General features: G+C 35.0%; 1 protein-coding gene across 14 annotated transcripts in view; it reads left to right on the top strand.

Moving 5' to 3' along the window:
• Positions 1 to 26,756, top strand: part of ATF7IP (activating transcription factor 7 interacting protein) — a 131,016-nt gene that overhangs the window by 33,893 nt on the left and 70,367 nt on the right. For 8 of the 14 annotated variants that reach the window (XM_015151191.3, XM_001089368.5, XM_077953669.1 and 5 more), the window contains one exon: positions 23,292 to 24,853. In XM_015151191.3, the coding sequence (XP_015006677.3) occupies positions 23,299 to 24,853 (1,555 nt within the window). In that variant the 5' untranslated portion in view covers positions 23,292 to 23,298. Of the gene's footprint in view, positions 1 to 16,655; positions 16,758 to 17,741; positions 18,354 to 20,171; positions 20,924 to 23,291; positions 24,854 to 26,756 lie in introns of those variants that run through there. The other 6 variants (XM_028829278.2, XM_077953672.1, XM_028829273.2 and 3 more) reach the window with 4 other exon arrangements.

Raw genomic sequence — 26,756 nt, forward strand, 5'->3', positions numbered from 1 at the left:
TTAGATTTGTGCGTGTGTGTTTTAAAATATAATGGCATAAAAACAGGGAACATTTATTGACTGCTTACAGTACTTTCTATTTATTATGTCATTTAATTCCCATAGCATTTCCACGAAGACAGACTTTGTCATTTCAGTTTCATAGATGAGGATACTGAGGTAAGGAGAAGATGCATATTTTAGATAGATAACCAGGAAATAATAGGATTAATATTTTAAAAGATATTTCTGGTCCTGGGATTTGCACTATTAATTACTAAGAAGTCTGCTTTTTTGGTATATTTGACAATATTTCTCAGAGATTTTTCTTTTTTAATGCCTGGGATATTAAGGGTTTTTATTTTTGTGTTTGCTATGACAGTGCAGCAGTAGGCATCCTGATACATTCCTTTGTAAAACATGTTGGTACATAGATAGATACCTTAAAGGTCCTTTGGTGTGTCAAAATGATGCACAGTTCCTGCTTATTTGTCCTTAAAAATGGATATGACACTTAACTCTTCTGCTTATGGTACATAAGACCGCTCATTTCTGTATATTAATGCTAACCACAAATAATTGCCAATCTGATGTTTAAAAATGGATTTTCTCTTTTTGTTTTGTCTTTTTTTGATGATTAGGTTGAATGCCTTTTCTCGTATGTGTTTCATGAATTGGCTGCTCACGTTTCTTTATTTTTTTTCCAACTGTTTGTCCTTTTCATTCACTAATAGATTTTCTTTTTTATTCTGGATACTAATCCTATAGCTCTATGCCATTTTTTTCAAGGATTTCTCCTAACTTGTGGTTACTTGTACTTTCTGTGCCTTTGAATATTTCTATTAATTTTATATCCAGTGTCTTTGCTATTGCACTTAACTGCCATTTTGATCGATTTTTCACCATTTATTTCAAAATCCATTTCTTCCTTATTTGTTATGTTTTGTTTTTGTTTGAGACAGAGTCTTGCTCTTGTCACCCAGGCTGGAGTACAGTCGCATGATCTTGGCTCACTGCAACCTCTGCCTCCCGGGTTCAAGCCATTCTCCTGCCTCAGCCTCCTGAGTCACTGGGATTACAGGTGTCTGCCACCACGCCCGGCTAATTTTTGTATTTTTAATAGAGATGGGCCAGGCCAATCTTAAACTCCTGACCTCAGGTGATCCGCCAGTCTTGGCCTCCCAAACTGCTGGGATTACAGATGTGGACCATCACGCCTGGCCTTTCTTCCTTATTTGTGATGCTTCTCTGTCATAGTTACATTTTTTATTGTTTGCGTCTGTCTTTTGGATAATTATTCTGTTGTACTCTTTTTTTTTTTTTGTACTTATGATAATAATGCTTTGTTATATGCTGTCACATTTGAGAGGGCAAACATTCCTCATTACTTTTGATTTTCAGGTTTTTCCCTGTTTTTAGCATTGTTTCACTTAGAGATTAAGTTTTCTTTTTTTTTTTTTTTTGGATATGGAGTCTCGCTCTGTCGCTCAGGCTGTAGTGCAATGGCGCTGGGCTCACTAATTTTTGTATTTTTAGTAGAGATGGGGTTTCACCATTTTGGCCAGGGTGGTCTCTTAACTCCTGACCTCGTGATCTGCCTGCCTCGGCCTCCAAAAGTGCTGGGATTGCAGGTGTGAGCCACCGTACCTGCCCTCAGATTAAGTTTTAAAAGTTTGTCATGCTACAAAATACCTAGGTGGAATTTTCTTTTTCTTTCTTTTCTTTTTTCTTTTGTTCTTTCTTTTCTTTTTCTTTCTTTTCTTTCATCTTTCTTTTTTTTTTTTTTTTTGAGACAGAGTCTCATTCTGTCACTCAGACTGGAGTGCAGTAGCATGATTATAGTTCACTGCAGCTTTGACTTCCTCCCAGGTAGCTGGGGCCACAGACACGTGTCACCACACCTGGCTAATTTTTTAATTTTTTGCTGAGGTGGGGTCTCACTATGTTGCCCAGACTGGTCTTGAACTCCTGGGCTCAAGCAATCCTCTTGTCCCAGCTTTCCAAAGTGTTGGGATTACAGGCATGAGCCACCATGCCTGGCTATAGTTACTTTTAAAAATTCTCCTTTTTTTTTCTTTAGTCACCTCCCTGACAATACTTCTAATAAATTTTATCCAGGAAGAATTGATTTTTTTTTTTACGTTGAGTCTTAGCTCTAACATTTCATAAGACCGCTCTAACATGTCATGTAAGTGTTTCTAGATACCTTTTTCTTGCCATTCTGATTTTTTTTTTTTTTTTTTGAGACATTCTCCCTCTGTCACCCTGGCTGAAGTGAAGTGGCGCAGTGTCGGCTCACTGCAACCTCCGCCTGGGTTCAAGCGGTTTTTCTGCCTCTGCTTTCTGAATAGCTGGGATTTTATCGTGCCTGGCTAATGTTTTGTATTTTTAGTTGAGATAGGGTTTCCCCACGTTGTCCAGGCTGGTCTTGAACTTCCAAGCTTAGGTGATCCACCCACCTCACCCTTCCAGAGTGCTAGGATTACATTCACGAGCCACAGCACCTGGCCTGAATGTTTTCTTCGTTGTATCTTTTGACTCCTGTTTGAGCTTTTACTGTTTTGCTCAGGATTTTCACAACATATTGAATATAGTGTCATATCCTTTGTTTTTGTGTTTAAGAGAAATGTCTGTGGTGTTTTATTACTATGGTGTTTTTTGTGTTGAAGAGAAATATCTGTGGTGTATTATTATGGAATTTCTTGTTAGTTTGAAGTGATCTTTATCAGCTTAAGGAATGATTTTTATGTTCTTAATTTTTATTTTTATCAGTGCTTAATTTTAATTTTTATCAGTGAATGAGTGTTGAAATATTAGTGTCTTTTCAATTTCTGTAAAGAAAGAGTTAATTTTTGTTTACCATTTTTATATTGTCAGTAAATTTCTTACTATGCTTTAAAAATTATTAAAGGTATTTAAAATGGAAAAACAGTGCAGTTTAGGATAGAGACGTTAATATCATCTTTTAGTAGTTAACCAGGAATATGGGGATACAAGAATTCGAAGAAAATGTGTAGTTTCTTGCCTCCTGGCTTTAATGATCTGACATAGTCACAGTTAGGCCTCACAAACTGCTCTTCTAGTCTCTCTCAGCACTGTTCTTTGCACAGTATATTTATTGAATTGATTGTTGTGCTGTTAACAGTGAGGTGGCTGATCGAACTTTTTTCTGTTTACCAGTCAAATGGCTTCAGACTGTTTATGTCAACAGTAGAAAAGATGATTAAAAATTTAGAAGAGAAATATGGTATTTGGAAATGCCAAAATAAGGTCCTAGATCTGCATTTGTGAACCCTCAAAAAGAGCTTAGTTGTATGTACTTGGTGGCTTACTGCATTTATCACTGAATTTCCTTGGAATTTTTCTCCCCCGCTTCTCTCTCTTCTTCCTCCTTTTAAATTTTTTTTTTAATTCTGGAGGCTCTAGGCTCAGTTAAATATTTTCATGTGGCAGAGAGCCAGATTTCCAATAGCCCTGAACTCAGCATGCTGCTGTTGCTTAGCAACTACTTGTGAAGTCTTGTGGCTATAACTGAATTATAAATAGGGTTATGAGCAGAAGTGCAATTGAAATTGAGATTGGAAAGAAAGGCATACTCTTTTTTTTTTCCCCATCTCACTTGAATTTGAGTGATTTTTTTTTTTTTTTTTTTTAATGCAGAGTCAGTTTTCAGAAATCTGGCTTATAAACATTGGTAATACTAACCCTATCAGGAAGACAATATGGGCATCTTTGTAATTACACATTTGGAAGCTTCCCCCCCTCCGAAGACTAAACAGTCTATAGTGGAGACATGGCAGTTCATAGACACTAGAGAACAGAACTTCTCCTAATTTTCCTGGTCATACATGTAGAACAATATCCATACATTGTATTACTGCTATATTTCTCTTCCACATTTACGTTAAAATATACATACAGGAACACTTTATTAGATTATGTTCTTGTACTTTTCATCACATCATTTCTTTAGAGTGGCTTAAAAATTGTCCTATAATCATGACCACATAGGCATTTGATGAATATTGAATACATGAGTAAATCAACCTATCTTTATTATTGCTTAAACAGTACATTTTAAAGTACACTTCATTAAAATGTTATCAGCAAAAAACCTGAAAGATTCTTTAAGGTCTTCTAATTTAATTTCCTTAATTTCACATGGAAAGCTATAGACCTAATGATGTTAAATGATTTGCCTAAGATCTATCACACCCTGGTGTGTGTATGTGTGTGTGTTTTTTGCATTGGTCTCTCTTACCGTTACATACTTCACAACTGTCTTTTTTTTTGCACTTATATTTCATCAGTTTACACAAAATTTAATTGAATTCTGTAATTTATTAAAAAATGTACAACTAAGTTTAGTAACAAACACAATTTATATGAACAGGTTTAGTTGAGAGCAGAGGACCATAGGTATCAGTGAGTATATTTGTAGAATGGATGGAGAACACTGGCTTATTTGATACGATGATTAGGAGGTTAAGAGAGTTTCCATAGTATAGAATTTTTGGTCAGAACTCTACAGATTTTTTTCAGGTTCTAAAAGATGAAACTAAGTGGCAGTTCTTGGTTTTGGATAAAGAACTCCGTGCTTCCTTAAAATATATTAAACTTTTGTTAATAGTTAGTTTTTAACAGCCCATCCTATGAAACTAAGTCGATTGCAGACATTTGTGAGAAACAAGTAGATTGTATTCTTAGGCATTGTTGCTAGGAAAAATTTAGAGTGGTAATGTAATTTTTTCTTTTGCTGCCAGTGGAGGTGCTGGTTCATTCTTTGTTGTATGCCCAGTAGCAGAGATCTTGCTATCAAAAGTGTAAGTTTCTTTGAAAGGTTTAACTGAAGGAAGATGTAGAATTATAAATAGAATTGGCTGGAAAAGTTGCGATAAAAAATAATTTTAATTAGATCTGCAAGGAGGGATAACCAGCAGTATGCTCTGCTATAGAAGATAAATAGTTGGTACAAAGAGGAATTTGAATTTCTTCCATAATATGGAAGAGGATTAAGAGTATTTTTTCTTTCACCTTTTTTTTTTTTTTTTTTTTTTTAAGTGACAGGATCTCACTCTGTGGCCCAGGCTGAAGTGCAGTGGCACAATCATGGCTCACTATGACCTTGACCTCTCGGGCTCAAGTGATCCTCCCACCTCAGCCTCCTAAGTAGCTGGGACCACAGCTGTGCACCACCACACCCTGCTAATTTAAAAAATTTTTTTGTTGAGACAGGGTCTTACTATGTTGTCCAGGCTCATCTTGAACTGCTGGCCTCAAGCAGTCTTCCCACCTATAGGCGTGAGCCACTGCACCCAGACATCTCAGCTGCCACTTTAAACTCCTGTGGGTTTTTTTTTTTTTTTTTTTTTTTTTTTTTTTTTTTTTGAGACGGAGTCTCGCTCTGTTGCCCAGGCTGGAGTGCAGTGGCCGGATCTCAGCTCACTGCAAGCTCCGCCTCCCGGGTTCCCGCCATTCTCCTGCCTCAGCCTCCCAAGTAGCTGGGACTACAGGCGCTCGCCACCTCGCCCGGCTAGTTTTTTGTATTTTTTAGTAGAGACGGGGTTTCACCGTGTTAGCCAGGATGGTCTCGATCTCCTAACCTCGTGATCCGCCCGTCTCGGCCTCCCAAAGTGCTGGGATTACAGGCTTGAGCCACCGCGCCCGGCCTCCTGTGGGTTTTTAGTAGGGCAGGGGGAAGAGACTAGAAATAAGACAGAGATCCAGGGTGAAGTTCCTGGAACTCTCTAAACTATTCTAAGGCATTTTAGTTGCTGTACTAATTGTTCTAAGGTACCTTGATTATTCAGTTTCCCTCAGATTTGGATTGGTATGTGATGTGTAACTGCTTTGAATAAAGTTTTGCAAGCATGATGCCTTCTTGCTTTTCTTGAAACAGAACTGGCCAGTATAAGCAAAAATTATTTTAAAAGTATTAAAACTAATAAAGAAAATATGAAATACCAAGACATAATTAAAGTGATATTTGATATGTGGGATTATTAAATGTTCTCACTTGTAGTGCTTTTTTTTTTTTTTTTAGTTTTTGAGACAGTCTCGCTTCGTTGCCGAGGTGGAGTGCAGTGGCGTGATGTCAGCTCACTTCAACCTCAGCCTCCTGGGTTCAAGCGATTCTCCTGCCTCAGCCCCTGAGTAGCTGAGACTACAGATGTTTGCGCCATGCCTGGCTAATTGCTGTACTTTTAGTAGAGTTGGAGTTTCGCCATGTTGGCCAGCTGGTGTCGAACTCCCAACCTCAAGTGATCCACCTGCTTGAGCCTCCCAAAGTGCTGGGATTACAGTCGAGAGCCACCGTGCCTGGCCTGTAGTGCTTTATTAACAAAATCTGATATGTTTGTGATACACTCTTTCACTAATTGTGACTCAGGTTTATTCATATTGCTTTCCTTGCAATGAAGATAATAGTATAAGTTAAGATCTATTTTAAGATATTTTAAATATAAATATAATTGTGGTTAAATTTTGGATATCTGTTGCATATGAATGTAACATTAAAAAAAAATAAGTAAAATAAACTAAGCTACTTTTCATATAGACCAGTGTTTAAAATAACAGTTTTGTTTCTGAGATGGAATCTCGCTCTTTCCCCCAGGCTGTAGTGCAGTAGTGTGATCTCAACTCACTGCCACCACGCCCGGCTAACTTTTTGTATTTTTAGTAGGGATGGGGTTTCATCATCTTGGCCAGGCTGGTCTTGAACTCCTGACATCATGACCCACCCACCTCAGCCTCACAAAGTGCTAGGACTACAGGCGTGAGCCACCGCGCCTGGCCAATGTTTTTAAAAACTTGGTTAAATTTCATTTTAAAATCTAACTACTGTTAAATATTCGGTTAAAAAGAGCATCAGTCAGTGGATTACTCGTATAATTTTTACCCTTTCTCCACTGGAGCTTTTTGTTACTTAAAATGGTTATGTGTTCTTATATGTTTTAAAGGCATTGTTTCTAATCTTTATTTCATGATTAAAGTAAGTTCTCTACATATAATTTTTATATTAAGTGTTTAAGGGTTTCATAGTGTCAAGTATATGAATTCACTTTGCATTTTGGATAACAAGTGGTGACCAAAGAAAACCTTTAAAAATTAGTCATTTCATCAAAACACACTACTGGTTAGTTTGATATAAGAAATGCATAGAACAAGTACTTTAATAAATAGCATTGGTTTTAACATGACTTGGCTGTCAAACCAGCCATTCGTTTCAGCAACTGTAATTTAAATTCTTGAAATTAAAAGGTTGGTTTTTTTTTTCTTTTTGTTTTCTCTTTCTTATTTATCTATTTATTTTTTGGTTTGATTTGGTTATTTTGTACTGATCTGTGATCCTCTTCATGATGTTATATTAGACTATACATTGTTTGCCATGTTTAGGAATTAAAATCCACTCCATAATAAATTTGTACTCTACAGAGAGACATGCCTATTAAGCATTATTAGGTTGGAAAGATAGAATGATAAAATGCATTCTGTTATCTGGGTAAAGGAGTAAGAAATTTCAAGTATTGTCAACTTTACTACACTTTAGGTAAAATTAAAAAATCAAAAATAGTGCTGTACAGATTATTTATGTGCATGTTTAACTTTTACTTGACACAATCATAAGATAATTTGTTTTTCTAACTGATAGAAATTATTTTAACTTAATTGAGAAAATAATTATTGAATGCCTACTGTGTATAAGACACTACTGTTTGTGGAAAGAAGTTTGTGTTAAAAAATGTTTAAGGCATACTTCCTACCTTATTTTGAAGTCTGCTTTGGTAAGTTATGTAAGCTTTGTATTTTTAATACATATTAAATGGTTTTTTTAAACCAATAAATCTCATCGACTCATAAAATTATAGAAAAAAAGTGCTAGGAAAATTGCAGTACTGTTTAGAATTTGAGATTTTAGAGAACCTTTAATGTATTAGGACTGTGATTCAAGTGTTTTATGATTCTTCTGTAAATAGAAAAACACTTAAATATATAGGTATTGATGTGCGCTTGCACACACACCCCCACAAATATATATGGACAATGGCATGTTTCTTGAAAGTGGCCCATTTATTTAGCTTAACATTCATTTCTTTAATTGGCACCTAATAAGTAAAGGTGTCAAGTTAATATTTTAGGTGATGAAATGCAAGGCACATATTTTTTTCCAAGAAAATAGAGTGTTTTTGCTGGAAGTTTTGCTTTTATATTCGCATCTATTCTAAGATTCCTGCTAGCATATTGTTTCTATTTTTAGGCTGTTGCCAGGCAGATTTAAAATTTCTTCTCTTATGGCTGTCTAATTTCTATCTTCCTGATTGGTTACATGGTGCTGCTTTTATTAGCCAACCACAGTGACTATGCAAATTGTATTTCAGTTTCTGTTGCTGTGAAAGAACTGATAAGATGGCTGCAGGGGGCTCCCTTTGGGGTATGTTTTTTATTTTAAAGAGGGTTTTCATCAATACGTAGTAAGAAGCAAAGGTAGATTTCCTTTGAAGGGGCATTTTATTTTTGAAATGGGAAATCTAACTAAGCAAGCTTTATAAAAGGCTGAAAAATGCCTCTCTTGTGTATTTGATTTTAATGCTGCTCTGTTTTGCCTCTATTAGGCAACTTATAAGTGGGTATATTTTATTACTTTTTGTATATAAACATGCCAGCATGCTAGTTTAGAAGTCTGTTAAAATGTTCTAGATTATTGTCTTTGCTTTCTAAAATAATAGTTTTTTTTCATGTAGGAATTATTTTAGATGTCAGTTATGTGTATATAGCGCATCATTCTTTTAGCCAGTACTTACCTGTATTCTATGTGCTCAACACTATGTAGTTCACTAATATTATACTAGAATACTTCATTTTTTTGTTCTTTTGTGAAATGACCTCAGAGGCACATCATCATGATATCAGCATATTTAAGATGTTTTCTAATATCAAAGCTTTGGACACTTAAAATATATTAACTTTTCCTGAGATTTGACAGAGATTAAAATTTGAAAGAAGCAGTAATTTTATACTGGATACTTGGTAAAAAATGTCAAAGTGTTCCATTAAACAATACACAAATGTAGTATTAGAGTCCATTTATAATAAAAATGTCTTAAAGGATACCTTTAGAGCATTGGCAAATACAGAGAATGGTGACAAAACACGCCATATGAATAAAAACAATATTGATAAAGTGTGACAAAGACATATGTAACATCAGAAAGTTCAAGAAGTATACCTCATTTAAAAACATTTATCATCATTAATTACATATAAGGCCTTTTGGTTATAGTACCATTTTATAATAAAAGATGATGTTTTTGTTTCACTTAAGACTGTCTAGTCTTTTTGGTAAAAGATAGTTAATTGCATTTTCTATGTGTAGAAGACTTTATTAATATTTGCTCCTGGAGGGGTCACCTGTGTCATGCTTAGTACTGCTTTCTTTTTGTTTTTAAATATCTTGCATGGGTATTTTATGCCCATTACTGTAATCCTGCAAGATGAGCATACTGTAGAATTACGTACCATTTAAGGACAGGGAAAAAGAGTAATGACCTCATCCAAGATGAGCACATAAGAGAACAAGGCTGCGGCTATTTTACACATACTGCCTTTCACCATCAATATAATTACAGATACACTTGTTGGCTTAAAAATGTGAATGCTCTAAAGTATAAACCAACACTCGGTTCTCTTGGTATAGTTGTTCTGTCCATGTTGGAAGTGTGACCCAGTAAAGGGGTTTAGGTTAAAAATAAATGAAAAACACTTGACTGAAGTTATGCTATTCTTTTTTTTAAATATCAAGTTTATTGAGATACAATTCACATGTCATACAATTCACCTGTTTAAGTGTATAATTCAGTGGTTTTCAGCATATTCACAGTCGTGTAATCACCACAATCAATGTTTGAACATTTTTATTACCCTATAAAGAAATCCTGTACCCTTTAGCAACCAACCCTCATTTCCTCCCAGGCCCTCCAGCCCTAGGCAATTGGTAAGCCACTTTCTGTCTGTATAGCTTTGCCTATTCTGGACATTTCATATACAGTAGTCCCCTCTTCTCCACAGTTTTGTTTTCTGTGGTTTTAGCTCTCTGTAGTCAACTGTGGGTAATATTAAGTGGAAAATTTCAGAAATAAATAATAAGTTTCAAATTTGGCACCGTTCTAAGTAGTATGATGAAATCTCATGCCATTCTCCTCTGTCCTACCTAGGATATGAACCATCCCTTTGTCCAGTATGTTCAGCGTGTCTATACTGTAGATGCTACCCACCCATTAGTCATTTAGGAGATGTCTGGGTTATTAGATTTGTGCTGATATCACAATGTTTGTCATAAAGTCACCCTTATTTTACTTAATAACAGCCTCAACATGCAAGAGTAGTGATGCTGGCAATTTGGATATGCCAAAGAGAAACTGTAAAGTGCTTCCTTTAAGGGAAAAGGTTAAAGTTTTTGACTTAATAAAGGAAAGAAAAAGAATCGTATGCTGAGGTTGCTAAGATCTTTAGTAAGAACTATCTTATACTTTTGTGAAACGAACAGTGTATTGTTATAATTGTTCTACTTTATTGTTATTGTCAGTCTCTTACTGTGCCTAATTTATAAGTTAAATGTCTTATATGTATAGGAAAAAACACAGTATATATAAGTTTCAGTACTATCCAGTTTCAGGCATTCACTGGGTGTTTGGGAATGTATCTTCTGTGGATAAGCGGAGAATACTGTAAATGGAATTATTCAGTATGTGGCCTTTTGTGATTGGCTTCTCTTACTCAGCATGTTTTCAAAGTTTACACATGTAGTAGCATGTTCAGTACTTCATTCCCTTTATGGCTGAGTGATATTCCATCATATAGATATACCACATTTTATTTATCCATTCATTAGTCACAGGGCATTTAGGTTGTTTCCAGTTTTGGGCCATTATGCGTAGTGCTTCTATAGAGCATTCATGTACAAGTTTTTGTGTGGACATATGTTTTCATTTCTCTTGGGTATTTACCTAGGAATGGAATTGCTGGGTCGTATGACAACTCTGTGTTTCACATAGTATGGAACTGCCTGTTTTCCAAAGCAGCTGCACCTTTTTGCAATCCCACCAGCATTGTATGAAGGCTCCAATTTATCCATATCCTTACCAGTACTCATTATTCTTGTTGATTATAGCTGTCCTGGTGTGTGTGAGGTGTTATCTCATTGTGGTTTTGACTTGCACTGATGACTAATGACGTTTACTGCCTATGAATTATTGACTTATAAAAACCATAGCTTTAGGAGAAAAATCTAATGTAAGTGACGGGTTGATGGGTGCAGCAAACCACCATGGCACTTGTATACCTATGTAACAAAACTGCACATTCTGCACATGTACCCCAGAACTTAAAGTATAATAATAATTTTTAAAGAAAACAGAAAAAGAAAAAAAAAAGCCTTTTTGTGGAAATGCCTATTATGTCCTTTACTCATTTTAAAATGGAGTTATTTGGTGTTTTATTATTGAATTTTAACAGTTTTTATATATTCAAGATACAAGTCTCGTATCGGGTATATGGTTTGCAAATATTTTCGTCCATTGTGTGAATTGTCTTTTCACTTTCTTAGTGGTTTCCTTTGCAGCACGAACAGTTTTAATTGTGATGAAGTTCAGTTACACTGTTTTTTTTTTCCCCCTTCTTTTGTTGCTTCTTCTCTTTGGGTCATATCTAAGAAACCATTGCCTGTTCCAAATTTATGAAGATTTATGTCTGTGTTTCCTTCTAAGATTTTAGTTTTAGCTCTTAAATTTAGGTCTTTCATTTATAGGAATTAATTTTTGTATATGGCAAGAAATAGGAGTCCAACTTCATTCTTTTGCATGTGGCTATCCAGTTTTTCCAACACTCTTTGTTTAAAATACTATTCTTTCCCCATTGAATGGTCTTGTAACCCTTGTCTAAGACAATTTACTGTAAAAGTGAGGGTTTATTTCTGTTCCAAAATATATCCTAAGGATATACCTGTCATTTTGCTAGTAGTGCCACACTGTCTAGGTTACTGTAGCTTTGTAATAACTTTTGAAAATGCAAAGTATGAGTTCTCCAAGTTTATTTTTCTTCTTCAAGATTGTTTTGGTTGTTCTGGGACCTTTGCATTTTCATATTAAATTTGGGATCAGCTTATCAGTGTCTGCAAAGAAAATAGCTAGGATTTTGATATTGTCTTAAACCTGTAGCTTTAATTTGAAGAGTGTTGACATCTTAAGGATATGAGTCTTTCGATTCATGAGTATGAACTGTCTTTTATTTATTTATGTCTTTAATTTCTTCAACAGTATTTTATAGTTTTCAGAATGTTAAGTTTTGTACTTTTGGCAAAATAATTTTCGATATTACTGTAAATGGAATTGTTTTATTTTTGGATCATTTGTTTCAAGGGTATAGAAATGCAATAGATTTTTGTATATTAATCTTATAGTCAACTTTGTTAAACTCTTATTCTAATAAATTTTTAGTTGATTTCTTACTATTTTCTATATACGATATTTTATTATCTGTAAATAAAAATAGTTCTTTCTTTTTTTTAAAGTTGTATGACTTTGGGCTGGGTATGGTGGCTCATGCCTGTAATCCCAACACTTTGGGTGGCCGAGGCAGGTGGATCACCTGAGCTTGGCAGTTTGAGACCACCAGCCAACATGGTGAAACTCCGTCTCTACTAAAAATACGAAAATTAGCCAGGCTTGGTGGTTCACGCCTGTAATTCCAGCTACTCAGGAGGCTGAGGCATGAGAATCACTTGAACCCGGGAGGCAGAGGCTACAGTGATCTGAGATCGTGCCAGTGCACTCCAGCCTGAGTGACAGAGAGAGACCATGTCTCAAAAGACAAACAAACAAAAAGTTGTTTGACTTTTATTTCATTTCTTGCCTAATTCTCCTGGCTAGAACTTCTAGTTCAATGCTGACTAGAAATGGTGAGGGCAGATAACTTTTCTTGTTCTGATCTTAGGGTGAAAAATTTCAGTCTTTGACCATTAAGTATGATAGCTGTGGGTTTTTCCTTGGTGCCCTTTATCAGGTTGAGGAAATCCTCTTCTAAGTTTGTTGAGTGAATTCTGCTCTTAATTGCTATGTTAAATTAAGGATGAGATAATTTAATACTTAGAAAGCTGCTGGTAATACTCTTGTATCTAATATGTGAAGTAGTCAGCAGGCTGGTGAAACTGGGGAGGGAGTCTACTCTCAGGTCTCATTTACTGAGTAGATAGGTTTTACCAGTGATCTTAAATGACATCTCCATTTTCAAAGAGATAAAGAAGACAATTGTGGAAGATACCATGTAGGTGATTGTTCAACATTTTATTAAAATGGTACCAAAACTTAAATGATGAAATGCATTAGAAGGTTCCTGTGCTGAAGAAAACAACTTGGTACTGAATTGGGTGTCTGCTTTACCTTACTAAGTTAAAATTACTATCTGTGTAATTATGGATAGTAGCATAGTTATTGATTTATTAATTCACATGATATGTAAAGTTGAAATTATGTAAATTATCACATAAACTAATGAGAAAAGGATATGTTTTGTTATAGTGTCTGACATATATTATTCCTCAATAAGCATCAGTTTCTTTTTCTCCTTTCAAAGTGTGTAATAAATAAAATGGGTTTTTTTCAAGGTGTTAATAAAAGGCAGAATTTATAAGGCATGGTTGGGAATAATAAACATCAAATTCAAGATTATGCTTATCTTGGCATTTAGGAGTCAAGGATGAGGAAGGAGGAGTAAGCTGTTGTGTTGCACAGGGCACTTTATTTTTATTTCATAATGAAAAATTATGTGTTAGTATAGCTAAACATTAATAAAATAACATAAAACTTGAGCTAGAATGGAACTTAGCAAGCATCTGGCCTAACCTCTTCAGTTTTACAGTTGAGGAAACTGAACTCTAAAGAGTTAAATTGATTTATTCTATGCTGGTGTATACTAATGTTAGAACATGGAATAGAACCTAGTTTTGTTAGTTCAGAAGTCTTTTTGTTATGCCAAGCTTTTTAGAATATGTATATTTTAAATTAGTGTGATAGTTTGTATGATATTTTATAATTATACCTTTTTACAGCAAAAGAATTCTATGTCCCTACCTTTTGCCATGTGATGTGAGGTGTTTCCCCTTGGGAGATTTTTATTTCCCATGCCGTTAATGACTAATTTGGTTTTAGCCGAAGGAATGTGAATGAAAGTAATGTCTAAGCAAAAGCTTTAAAATAAGCTGGTCCTGCCCATGGCCCACAGGCTGCATACAGCCCAGGGCTGTTTTGAATATAGCCCAACACAAATTTGTAAACTTTCTTAAAACATTATGAAAATTTTTTTTTCAGCTCATCTGCTATCATTAGTGTATTTTATGTGTGATCCAAGACAATTCTTTCATTGTGGCCCAGGGAAACCAAAAGATTGGACACCCCTGCTAAAAGCTGTTGTATACTGTGTATCTCTGTCATATTGGTCTTTTCCCTCTGCCACAAGGCCTAGATGGGGTGAGGGGGTGCTGTTCCTTCAGCCTGGTGTCCTAGAATGAAAAAGTATACAGTTATTGGCCAGTGAAATTTTGTTGTTGTTGCTGCATTATCATCTAGTAAAAGGTGACTGACACAGAAAGTTAGCTGTCCAGCTTTTCTCTTTAGGTTGGGTTAATAAGAAAAGTAAGAGCTATTTCCTGGCATTTGAGGGATTTACATCTTTCAGCTCCTCATACCTCATTCTGGGTGTTTTACTTCACCCAAGCAAGATGTGAAAAGTACGTTTGGACAAATGATTTCTACTGCTGGTTATTTATTTATTTTTTAAATGAAACCTGGTCTTGCTATGTTGCCCAGGTTGGTCTCTACCCTTCAGGCTCAAGCAGTCCACTGCCTCAGCCTCCGAAGTAACTGAGATTACAGGTATGTGCCACTGCTCCCAGCTCTGGACAAATGATTTCTTAAATTCCTGTGGAGATAAATACAAGACCTTCTATAACTTCACTCCTTATCTGCATAATGATAATAGAGTTTGGCAAGCTAGTGAGTTGGGCCTTGATGGAAAATTGGCCAATTTTCTAAAGGGGTGTAATTTGCTCTGTGTATTCTAAAATGGCATTTGTTGGATCAAGTCATTTAATTTTATTTTGCCCTTGTAAGACAATGATCCCCAAAATTGACTTGGAGAAGTAATTTTAAGGTATCTTATGTTTTTATCATATAGACTGTTCCAAAATTTCTGAAAACATAGCACTGAATGCAACACAAAGTTAGATTGTAGTGACAATTCTGGCTTTGATTTAACCAAAATTTTAAGAACATGATTTACTCCTGCATAGTCTAGGGAATTGTTGGTAAAGCAAACTCCCTATTTCCTTTGTGGTTGGTTATTTTTTACAACGTAGTTTGGGGATATTGCATTCCACATTTTGGTTGGTGACAGGCAGAGGGGTTAATTTGTGGACGTGTCAAATATTATGATCACTCGATAACTTACTCAACTGAGTTTATGAGTATTTGATAAACAGATTTCACCACTTACTGTTTTTTTTTTAAGACAGCGGGATAGCTAGTGACAGTTATTTTATACTAGTTGAGAGAACAGTAGCTAACAATGCAACAGGATAACATCTATTTACATAGCCTTTATGTTATACTGGGTATTGTCAGTAATTTAAAGACGATTTACAGTATACAGCAATATGTGTATAGGTTATATGCAAATACTACACTACTTTATATAAGGGACTTGAACATTGTCAGATTTTATCTGTGGGAAGTCCTGAGACCAGTCTCCCACAAATACTGATGGACATCATATTTAAAATAAAAATTTCAAAATCTTTATACTAAATTTGAGCAGATAAGTATCAAAGTGAGTGAACAGACTCACTAGTCTATTTAATGAACAATAAGCAGTAAAGCAGATTATTAGCATTTATTGTGCAACCCATTATTCTTTATGATTTTAAGAGTATTGCAAATTCTCAAGCAAAATTTAGAAATGCAAAATAAAATCATACAGTTTTCAACTGGGATTGGGATTCTTAAAGAACCTAATAGCAGAGTTGCATTTCTAAAGAGGTTAGAAATTATCAGTTAAATATTAAATATTTAATATTTAATTCAGCCATTTAATGAAAATAAACTTGAATTAAAATTATTTTCACTAGAAAAATGAATGAAATGTTCGTTCAGAAAAATGTTATACTCTCAGCCAACAGCATGAATATAATTGAAATGCCTTTGTCAAAGATAGAAATGCCATGTCCACTTAATGTTTTCTAAGTTTTTGCTTTAATTTTATTTTGAAGTATACTTCATCAAATATTCATTACTTTGAATTAATACAGCATTTGTTTTGTTTATGTGTTGTATATGCTTTTTGACCTAACAATCATGGTACTTAGTTAAGTCTGTTCTTGGAAAGCAGTACAGATCCTAGTTTATTTAATCAGAGAAACCCTACCATAGACCTGTTTTTCAAACAGAGCATCTGGAGTTAATATTCCTAATGTTTCCAGTTCATTGTTCACCTTTATTTTCACATCCTTTGGATTTTTGATAGAGCACTTGCCCTCATCTGCTTCCCTTGTTGCTGGGCAAGGTTTGTGACACTGATGTCTGATTGGTTTTAGACTATTTCGGCTTTGAGCCAATCAGACAGTGAATTTCAGTTCTCTCACAGGACTGAAACATTGAAGCAGCTGTTGATATATTTTTCCTGTGGGGAGATTATATAAACTAAGAGTATGGCTGCAGCAAGCTCCCTCTTGGGTATGTTTGAAAAATTACAAGGTTCATCTGTAAGGAAGGGGGGAAATGAGGTTTATTTTTAAAACTTGGTTATTAAGAACACCTAATAAGTAGTGAATTTGAGAAAAAAAATTCTGATAAATTTTCCATTTTTATTTTATAATTCTATATTTAAAGAACTATAGAATGGTGTAATGTAATAAAAATGTCTTTTATTTTCATGAATATTTATTTTGTAATCCACACTTGTTTTATAATAAAGCTTTGAAAAGACATCTCATATAACCTTTTGTAACGCTGTGAAAGGCAGTTAAGGAGAAAAGGATGTAGTAATTGTACTTTTACCACTTAATATAGGTTGTCCAGCATCAGACATTTAGATTTCATTAGATGAATTAAACTTAAGTCAGTTCAGTGCAGTAGACAGCACAACACTTCATAATACTATCCCTAGTAATCCTTTGGGTACAGAATACTATTAATTTTTGGAATCGGAAATCTGCAGCAATAGTGGTAGATGGGTATGAAAAATTTTTTTTTACTTGTCTGGATTTAAGGTTTTGCTAGATTTATATATACTATATATATGGTCTATGGAATTTTTAAAAAGAAATTTACATTTGAATTTTTCATTGTATAGAAAAGTATGTTCTTATGTATATTGTCCATGTTTGACTTATTCCTCAGGTAGGAAATTAATTTATATTAATGTATATTTCTGGAAATGTTCATGGATATTTATTAAAGCAAAAAGATGTAAATCTTACTCATTTATGTGTGTGGTATATTTAATGCATGTTACATGGATTTAGGGTTTTATGTAAACTGTGTTCTAGATTCTTTATTTCAAACAAAGAACCACACTTAAGTATTACAGATACAGCTTTTGTTTAACTATGTTTTTCTGACCTTATTGTCTGTCTCCTGTTGCTGGGCAGGAATCAGAATGCTGGCTGCTGATTGGCTGAGTTTGTGAACGGCTCTTGAACAGCCATTTAAATTCTTGAGCTTTTTGAGCAGGCAGATTGTAGGCTAAGACATAACAGCTTCCCTTTGTTGTTTCATTGCTATGATCTCTTGCTAGAAAGAAGTGGGTGGAGGGGGATGAAGCAGAGAAGAGAGTAATGTTTTCATTTAAAGAAGAAGCTCGTTGGGCTTTCCTTAAAAATATTTTTAAAATAATTTACCAAAAATTTGAAAAAAAAAAATTTCCAAGCCAGAGAGACTTAACCCTTCTCTGGTTATTTAAATATAAATTCCTGTGGAAAAGATTTTATTAGTGATAGTATTTTCCCAGAGTTCTTGAATATACAGAGACTTAACATTATTTTGACTCTCTTCCTCATGAAAAAAATACTTTCAGGAGAAACTAGTTCATCATGTTTTGCAGTTACTTTTAGACATGGCAGACATCTTCTGCCGTAAAATACCAATGCTTTTTCTGTGAAAATGAATTACAGTCATGTGAAAGTTTTCTGATTTGAGTTGCCACCTAAAATACTAAATTTATTTTATAGAATAGTTTTATGAATGGCATCTTAGTTCTAGGTGACAGTACTAAAATGATCCTTGGAAGTGTTTTGCTGTGGTATTACAGCCATGGAAACTTGTTTGCAGGTAACACACCTTTCTTTAATGTGTATCTTTCTTAAATATGCTTTGCTAATGCAAAATACATTTCTAAAAGCAGACTGCTGATTGGTTGGTACAGATATGGCTGAACTAGTTTGAACTAATTGTTCATGCTACTTCCTTATTGCTTTGTCTGTTTTTTATTATGTTTAGAACCCATAAGATCCGGTAAATGGCTGTAGTGTGCTCCCTTGTGGGTATGGATGGTAGTTATTCTGTAATTCTTTTTAGAGTGCTTTATTATTACTGAAGTTAATGGCAATTTTATTGATAAAATCAACTTTTCTTAAATTATATATATTTTTATTAAATATTATTTGGTGGTGGCAATTTAATATTAAATGTGAGGTTTACATGTTGGATTTTGTAATTTATATGTAAAATACCAAAGGGGAATTTGTCTCACACTCTTTAGTTTATTCCTAAAAACATTATCCTGAATATTTAGTTTATTCCTAAAAACATTATCCTGAATATATAGATGGTGATGGTTATAACATTTATTGAGTTCTTACTACATTCCAAGTGCTTAATGTATAGAATCTCATTTAGTTCTCATGGCAACCTTTGTGACAGGTGTTGTTATTCATCCCTTTTTAAGGTAGCTGAAACTAAGAAATTGATGTTTGCCCAGTCTCACACAGTAGGTTTCCTGGAAGAATTGGAATTCAAATCTATGAATTTGTCTACAGTCTACAGAGTTCATATTCTTAATTGGGTTATTACAAGTTATGACTTTTTTTAAAGGAATGCTTACTTTTAATGTAAGAGTTCATGTTCTTAATTGGGTTATTAAAAGTTATGAATTTTTTAAAAGGAATACTTACTTTTAATGCAATTGGTAATAACTACCAGCTATCCATATAATATCTGAGATGTGGATATTATGAGGCTAAATTCAAAAGAATGGCCTTTTGAAATACTTACAGGGTAACTATGCTACTTATATTATAAATTTAATTATTTTGTAGTTTTGGAATTAGTAAGGAAAAGTGACAGCAAAATACAATGCATTGTATATGTATCTTTTTGCAGAAAATTTTGCAGTTAGAATAACTGTAATGATGGGAAGGGAAAAACCTTGAAGGTGTGAAATTTTAGTCTGTAATTAAAAATCCTTAACATAGTGTCTATTACAATTTTGTATTAAGGTTTCTGTTTAAATGAAGAGTAATTTTCCTAAATATTTAGTTATATAAATAAAATGGCTAGAATAAGACATATGTTCTAAGTTATTGGCTCAAAATGAGAGAATGAATACAGAATGTATCACAGTCTAGAAATTCTCTGACAAGGTGGTAGAATCTCAAGCTGAATTGGCCTCCAGCAAATAGGCTAGGCTTATTGTTTTATGCCCTTCAGCCAAAGATCAGCAGGAACACCTTTGTAATTGAACAAGTTAGGTTTACTATTTGTTGCAGGGAGGAAATAATGTTCACTATGGGGAAACTGTAAGGCACATCATTCAGTAAGAGGATGTTAGAAAAAACCTAGTATAGGATTTGAGTATAGTATAGTATAGGTTGGGTTACTCTGGGGAGAGATTAAGGAAGTAGATCCTTATCGTGGATTGGGTGGCATCAGAAAGTTGGGGCACTTCTATACTTGGGTATCTCAATAAATTTTATCTATATAGGGAGGACAGACTATTATAAGATAAAGCTGTAACTGATAAAGAAGTAGTCATCACTTATTTAGTGAGGGGGGATGTTTGGAATTTTGTGGGTTGCACAGTGACCTTGTCTGACTTGAATGTTCTCTGAGTTGGTTTTGTGTCCAACCAGAGAACAGCATGGCTTAACCGTAAGCATCAGATCCATTAACAACATTGAGCCCTAACTGTGAGTGTCAGTTAAGTTTTCAGACATCAGGGGCTGCATTTCTTTCTTTCTCAGGCCAAAGCAAATGTATTCTACCATATCATTCCTACTGGTGATGGTAATGGTAAGTGACTATCCAGTGTTAAAACAGTATTCCTGCCTCCTATACATCTTAGTCCTTAAAGGTATTTGTTTTATTCTACTATTGATTGATGACATTGTTTTCTTCAGAACCACATCTTTGTGCTCTTTTGTTTGCCTTTATTGCACTGGCCAGATGTTAACATGGAAATGGTTATAGGAAACATCCTTGTTTTTTTCTGATCCTATTTCAATATCAGACATGATACCTCTAGTTTTCTTGGTAGATAACCTTTATCAGATTTGAGTAAGTTTCCTTGTATTCTTAGTTTCCAGGAAGTTGTAATTATGCATCAGTCTTGAATTTTGTCAAATGAATATTCTGTATTTGTTGAGGTAATCCTTTGTTCATTTTGTCCCTCTGTTCTGTTTATGTGGTGAATTAAGTAGCTTGATTTGTTTTGTGGTTTTCTTTCATGCTTAACAGTATTGTTTCAGAGTTCTGGAGGCAAGGCATTTGAAATCACGGTGTTGTCACTGCCATTCTCCCTCTGAAGGTGCTGAGGAAGGATCTGTTCCAGGCCTCTCTCCTAGCTTCTGGTAGTTGCTTGGCTTGGGGTACCATAACTTCAATTGTCACGTGGCATTCTCCCGGTATGCATGTCTGTCTATGTCCAGATTTTCCCCTTTTTATAAGGACACCAATTGTATTGGATTAGGGCTCACTTTAGTATCCTTATATTACCTTGATCACTGTAAAGGCCCTGTTTAAATAAGATCACATACTGAGGTACTGGGGCTTAAAACTAATATCTTTCTGGGGATGTGGTGGGGTGTGGGATGTTGCACAATTCAGTCAGTAACAACCTGGTACCAGACATTCAGTTTAGGCAAAACTCATAATTGTACACTCTGCTGGGTGTGAAATAAAGTCAGAATGCATCATGGCTTGTTCATGGTCAACACTGCTTGATTTTTGAATGTGAAATCGGCCTTGTATTTTTCTAAGTAAGCTTCACTTGGTCAGAATTCATTACCTTTTTAAAAAGCCTACTTCTAAATAACTCATAGATGAAAGAAGAATCATGATGGATTAGAAGATATTTTAACAGAATAATGTAAATGACACATGAAAATGTGAGATGCAACTAAAGTAGCTCTTAGAGGGAAATTTATAGTTTTATATGCACACATTGCAAAAGAAGAAAGATTGAAAATAACACTTAAGCTTGAATCTCAAGGAAAAGGATGGCATGTTAAACTCTTTCCAAGAAAAAGTAAGAGAAAAGAAATAATAAATATTAGAGTAAATAATTAAAATAAGAAAGCAGATGTAAAACTAAGGAATATCAGCCAAGTAAAGGTTCATACTTTAATAAGTGAATAGAATTGATAAAACTCTAGCACAACTTACCAAAAAAAGAGAAGAATACACACACACACACACACACACACACACACACACAACCTTTGTATTTATTTTTAAATTTTTTTTGTAGTGGCATTACTGAGATATAACCACATATCTATATTCACCCATTTAAAGTACAATTCAGTAATTTTTAGCATATTCACAGAGCTGTATAATCATCACCATAATCAATGTTAGAACATTTTCATAACCCCATAAAGAAATCCTGTACCCTTTAGCAGCCACTCCTCATTTTCTCCAGAACCTTCCAACCCTAGGCAGTCACTGATTTACTTTCTGTCTCTAGATTTGTCTACTCTGGACATTTCATATAAATTCAATCATTCAGTATGTGGCCTTTTGTGACTGGCATCTCTCACTCAGCATATTTTTAAGGTTTATGCATGTAGTAGCATGTTCAGTACTTCATTCTCCTTTGTGGTTGAATGATATTCTGTCGTATGGGTATGCCACATTTTATTTCTCCATTCATCAGTCATGGAACATTCAGGTTGTTTCCAGTTTTGGGCCATTGTGAGTAGTGCTTCTATAGAGCATTCGTGTACAAGTTTTTGTGTGGACATGTTTTCATTTCTCTTGGGTATACACCTAGGAATGGAATCGCAGGGTCATATGACAACTCTGTATTTCACATACTGTGGAACTGCGTGTTTTCCAAAGCAACTGCACCTGTTTGCAGTCCCACTATCATTGTATGAAAGTTCCAGTTTTTTCAAATCCTTGCCAACACTCATTATTCTCATTGATTGTAGCTGTCCCGGTTTGTATGAAGTGTTATTTCATTGTAGTTTTGATTTGCGTTTCACTGATGACTAATGATGTTTATTGCTAACGGACTTTTGGCTTAGGGGTCTCTTTCTGGAAATGTCTGTTCAAGTCCTTTGACCATTTTTAAATTGGGTTATTTGATTTATTGAATTATAGCAGTTCTTATGTATTCTAGATATAAAAGTCTATTCTATATAAATATATGTTCTGTATTCTAGATATGAAAGTCTAGATTCGAGATGAAAGTCCTTTATCAGGCATATGATTTGCAAATGTTTTCTCCCATTGTTGTGAATTCTCTTTCTTGATGGTAATCTTTTGTTAATATGCTTATAGTTCTGCCAATCTAAGTATGCTTGGTTGCAAATGTAATCTTTCCTTACATGTTTCTTAATTCTTCCTCCTTTTTCCTTTATCTCTATACCTGTTATTTCCCTACTGTTTTTGTTCTTACACTTGTATTTTTCTTTCTCATTTTCTTCAGGTACTTTTTTTTTTTTTTACTTTATCTACCTTTTTTTTTGCTCATACATCTCCGTACTCTGTGAATTCCATATTGAAAATGAAAACTTGTCGCTTTTCCCCCAGTACTTCCTAGTTGATTTTCTAGTAGACTATAGTCATTTTTGATTTTGATTTTGTATTACACAGATGCAATAAATATGAAAATCAGTATACACAAGCAGTAGGTTTTCTATGTCTTTATTTAAACATTATGTGAAATGTGCTGCTTGCATCTCTTCTAAGATCAATTTGTATTAAGTCTACAATTTGGTGGCTACTGTTTCAGTTATTAAACGCTCTTTCTCTTTTTTCTTAAAGATTCAAAATGGACAGTTTAGAAGAACCTCAGAAAAAAGTCTTCAAGGCTCGAAAAACGATGAGAGTGAGTGATCGTCAGCAACTTGAAGCAGTGTACAAGGTCAAAGAAGAACTGTTGAAAACTGATGTCAAGCTGTTAAATGGCAACCATGAAAATGGAGATTTGGACCCAACCTCACCTTTGGAGAATATGGATTACATTAAAGACAAGGAAGAGGTGAATGGCATTGAAGAGATTTGTCTTGATCCTGAAGAAACTAAAACAGAATGGAAAGAAACACCCTGTATCCTAAGTGTTAATGTAAAAAACAAGCAGGATGATGATTTAAATTGTGAACCTCTGTCTCCCCATAACATAGCTCCAGAACCAGACTCTAAACTGACTGCTGAACCAGTTTCTGGTGATCCAGCCGCTGGTGATCTAGATGCTGGAGATCCAACCTCCGGAGTACTGGCCTCTGGTGATTCCACCTCTAGTGATCCCACCTCTAGTGAGCCCTCCTCTAGTGATGCTGCCTCTGGTGATGCAGCCTCTGGTGATGCCCCTTCTGGTGATGTCCCCTCTGGTGATGCCACCTCTGGTGATGCCACCGCTGATGATCTCTCCTCTGGTGATCCCACCTCTGGTGATCCCATCCCAGGTGAACCGGTCCCTGTTGAACCCATTTCTGGTGATTGTGCCGCTGATGATATAGCCTCTAGTGAAATAACTTCTGTTGATCTGGCTTCTGGAGCACCAGCTTCCACTGATCCAGCCCCTGATGATCTGGCCTCTGGTGATCTGTCCTCTAGTGAACTGGCCTCTGATGATCTAGCCACTGGTGAACTGGCCTCTGATGAGCTGACTTCTGAATCAGCCTTCGATCGTACCTTTGAACCAAATTCTGTACCAGTTTGTGAACCAGTTCCTGAAATTGACAATATAGAACCAAGTAGCAATAAAGATGATGAGTTTCTTGAAAAAAATGGGGTTGACGAAAAATTAGAGCAAATCCAGAGTAAAGACTCATTGGATGAGAAAAATAAAGCTGATAATAATATTGATGCTAATGAAGAAACTCTAGAAACAGATGATACAACTATTTGTTCAGATCGACCCCCTGAAAATGAAAAGAAGGTAGAGGAAGATATCACAGAGCTTGCTCTTGGAGAAGATGCTATATCTAGCAGTATGGAAATTGACCAAGGTGAAAAGAATGAAGATGAAACTTCTGCAGATCTTGTAGAAACCATTAGTGAAAATGTTACTGAAGATGATAAAAGTGAGAATATCTTAGAAAATACAGACTCTATGGAGACAGATGAAATCATTCCTATTTTGGAAAAGCTTGCACCTTCTGAGGATGAACTTACTTGCTTTTCTAAAACATCTCTCCTTCCAATCGATGAGACAAATCCAGATTTGGAAGAGAAAATGGAAAGTTCTTTTGGTTCACCATCTAAACAAGAAAGTAGTGAGAGTTTGCCAAAAGAAGCATTTCTGGTCCTCTCTGATGAAGAGGATATTTCAGGTGAAAAAGATGAGTCTGAAGTTATATCGCAAAATGAAACGTGCTCTCCAGGTTAGCATATAACTTAAATTTTAAAGATTTTTATTGACTTTGATGAACTGTTTAATAAAATATTATCATAATGTTTTAAATTTATTTTTGCTGCAGAGAAAGTTGAGAATAGTGATGACTCTATAGAAAGATGTCTTAACTTCATAGAATTCAGAATTACAGCGTGTCTACTCTGTGAGTAGCATTGTGCTAATTACTAAGAAGGGAGATAAAATAAGTAGAAAATATGCCCTTATAGTCTGGAAATAGAGGTGAAATAGAGCACCATAACACTGAGATAACAGTTTAAGTTAGTACATAATTGACTAGAGTTGTAGCAGTTCTTTCTTGCTATCACTTAGCGAACAAATAACTTAGAACTAAAAGCCTAATAATTTATTCTGTTAGCTTCAAGTGTAACAAATTATATTTTCAATCAATTAATATTCCCAATGAAATCCTGTACTTTAATATTCTTTGTCCAGGGAATGACAGCACTATCGTTGTAAGCCAGAAACCTTAAAGCTTGATTATTCATTTGATAAAGACTTTACCCATTTGCTTCCCCAGCCCTTTTGATTCTACCCAACCTATTCTCTCCCTCATTTTCTGAATGAGCTCTCTATAACCCAATTATCTTACTTGATATTGTCCCTCTATGTCTTAGATCTCTGTTACTTTTAGGTTGATTTCAAACTCCTTATGTAAAAGGCACATTAACTTTATGATTTGTTCAGTACCTTTCTCTCCCAATCTCTTTTATTTTATTTATTATTCCTAGAGAAAAAGAGAATGATAAAAATTGTTTTATGGTCAAACTCAAAAACATTATTCCTGTATGGAACTTTCTCAGCCTGAGGAAGACTGAGAAAAGCATGAATACCTTTTTGTTCCCGTTATATCACATTCTTTTAGATTTAGACATCTATGAGAGAAGTGACCTTGCTAGCATAAAACACCATCTAATTTGTTCAAAGAAAAAAAAATGGAGGCAGGTCTAAGAGAAACAGATAATTTTTTTCCCCCAATATATCGTATCAGCTTTTGGAGGTAGAGATTTTTTACTTATTAAAAAATGGCTTTTTTTTTTTTTTTTTTTTGGTCAGGTACGGTGGCTCACACCTATAATCCTAGGACTTTGGGAGGCTGAGGCAGTCAGATTGCTTGAGCTCAGGAGTTCGAGACCAGCCTGGGCAACATGGCGAGACCCCATCTCTACAAAAAATAGAAAAATTAGCCAGGCATGGTGGCACTTGTCTATAGTCCAGGCTACTTGAGGGGCTGAGGTAGGGGGATCACTTGAACCTGGGAGGTCAAGGCTGCAGTAGGCCGAGATCGTGCCACTGTACTCCAGCCTGTGTGACAAAGTGAGACCCTGCCTCAAAAAAAAAAAAAAGGCTTTTTATTTTCAAAGAACATTCAGCTAAACCTATATAAAGAGGCCAGGCCCTTCTTGGTTCTAGAGATTTGAAGGTAGTATTAGCCCTCAGGATACACACAAGAATTAAATCACAGACCATTAAATACAAGGCTGTGAGTGCAGTGATAATGTTAAATTGGTATTCTGGGAGGGCAGAGGAAGGTAACTTTATTAGAGCACCAGATGTATTCAGGGATGTCTTGTCCCTTTTAATATCTGTATAACATAGAGGTTTTTTTTGTTTGCTTGTTTTTGTTTTGTGAGACAGAATCTTGCTCTGTTGCCCAGGCTGGAGTGCAGTGGAAGAATCATAGCTCACTGCAGCTTCCACTTCACTGGCTTAAGTGATCATCCTGCCTAAGCCCCCTGAGTACCTGGGAATACAGGCATGTGCCACCACACTTGGCAAAGTTTTAATTTTTTTGTAGAGACAGGGTCTTGCTATATTGGCTCTGCTGTAACATAGGGTTTTAACGAGTCTAATTCTTTTTTTTTTTTTTTTTT

This window comes from Macaca mulatta, chromosome 11 (assembly GCF_049350105.2).
Source record: "Macaca mulatta isolate MMU2019108-1 chromosome 11, T2T-MMU8v2.0, whole genome shotgun sequence".
NCBI lineage: Eukaryota > Metazoa > Chordata > Mammalia > Primates > Cercopithecidae > Macaca > Macaca mulatta.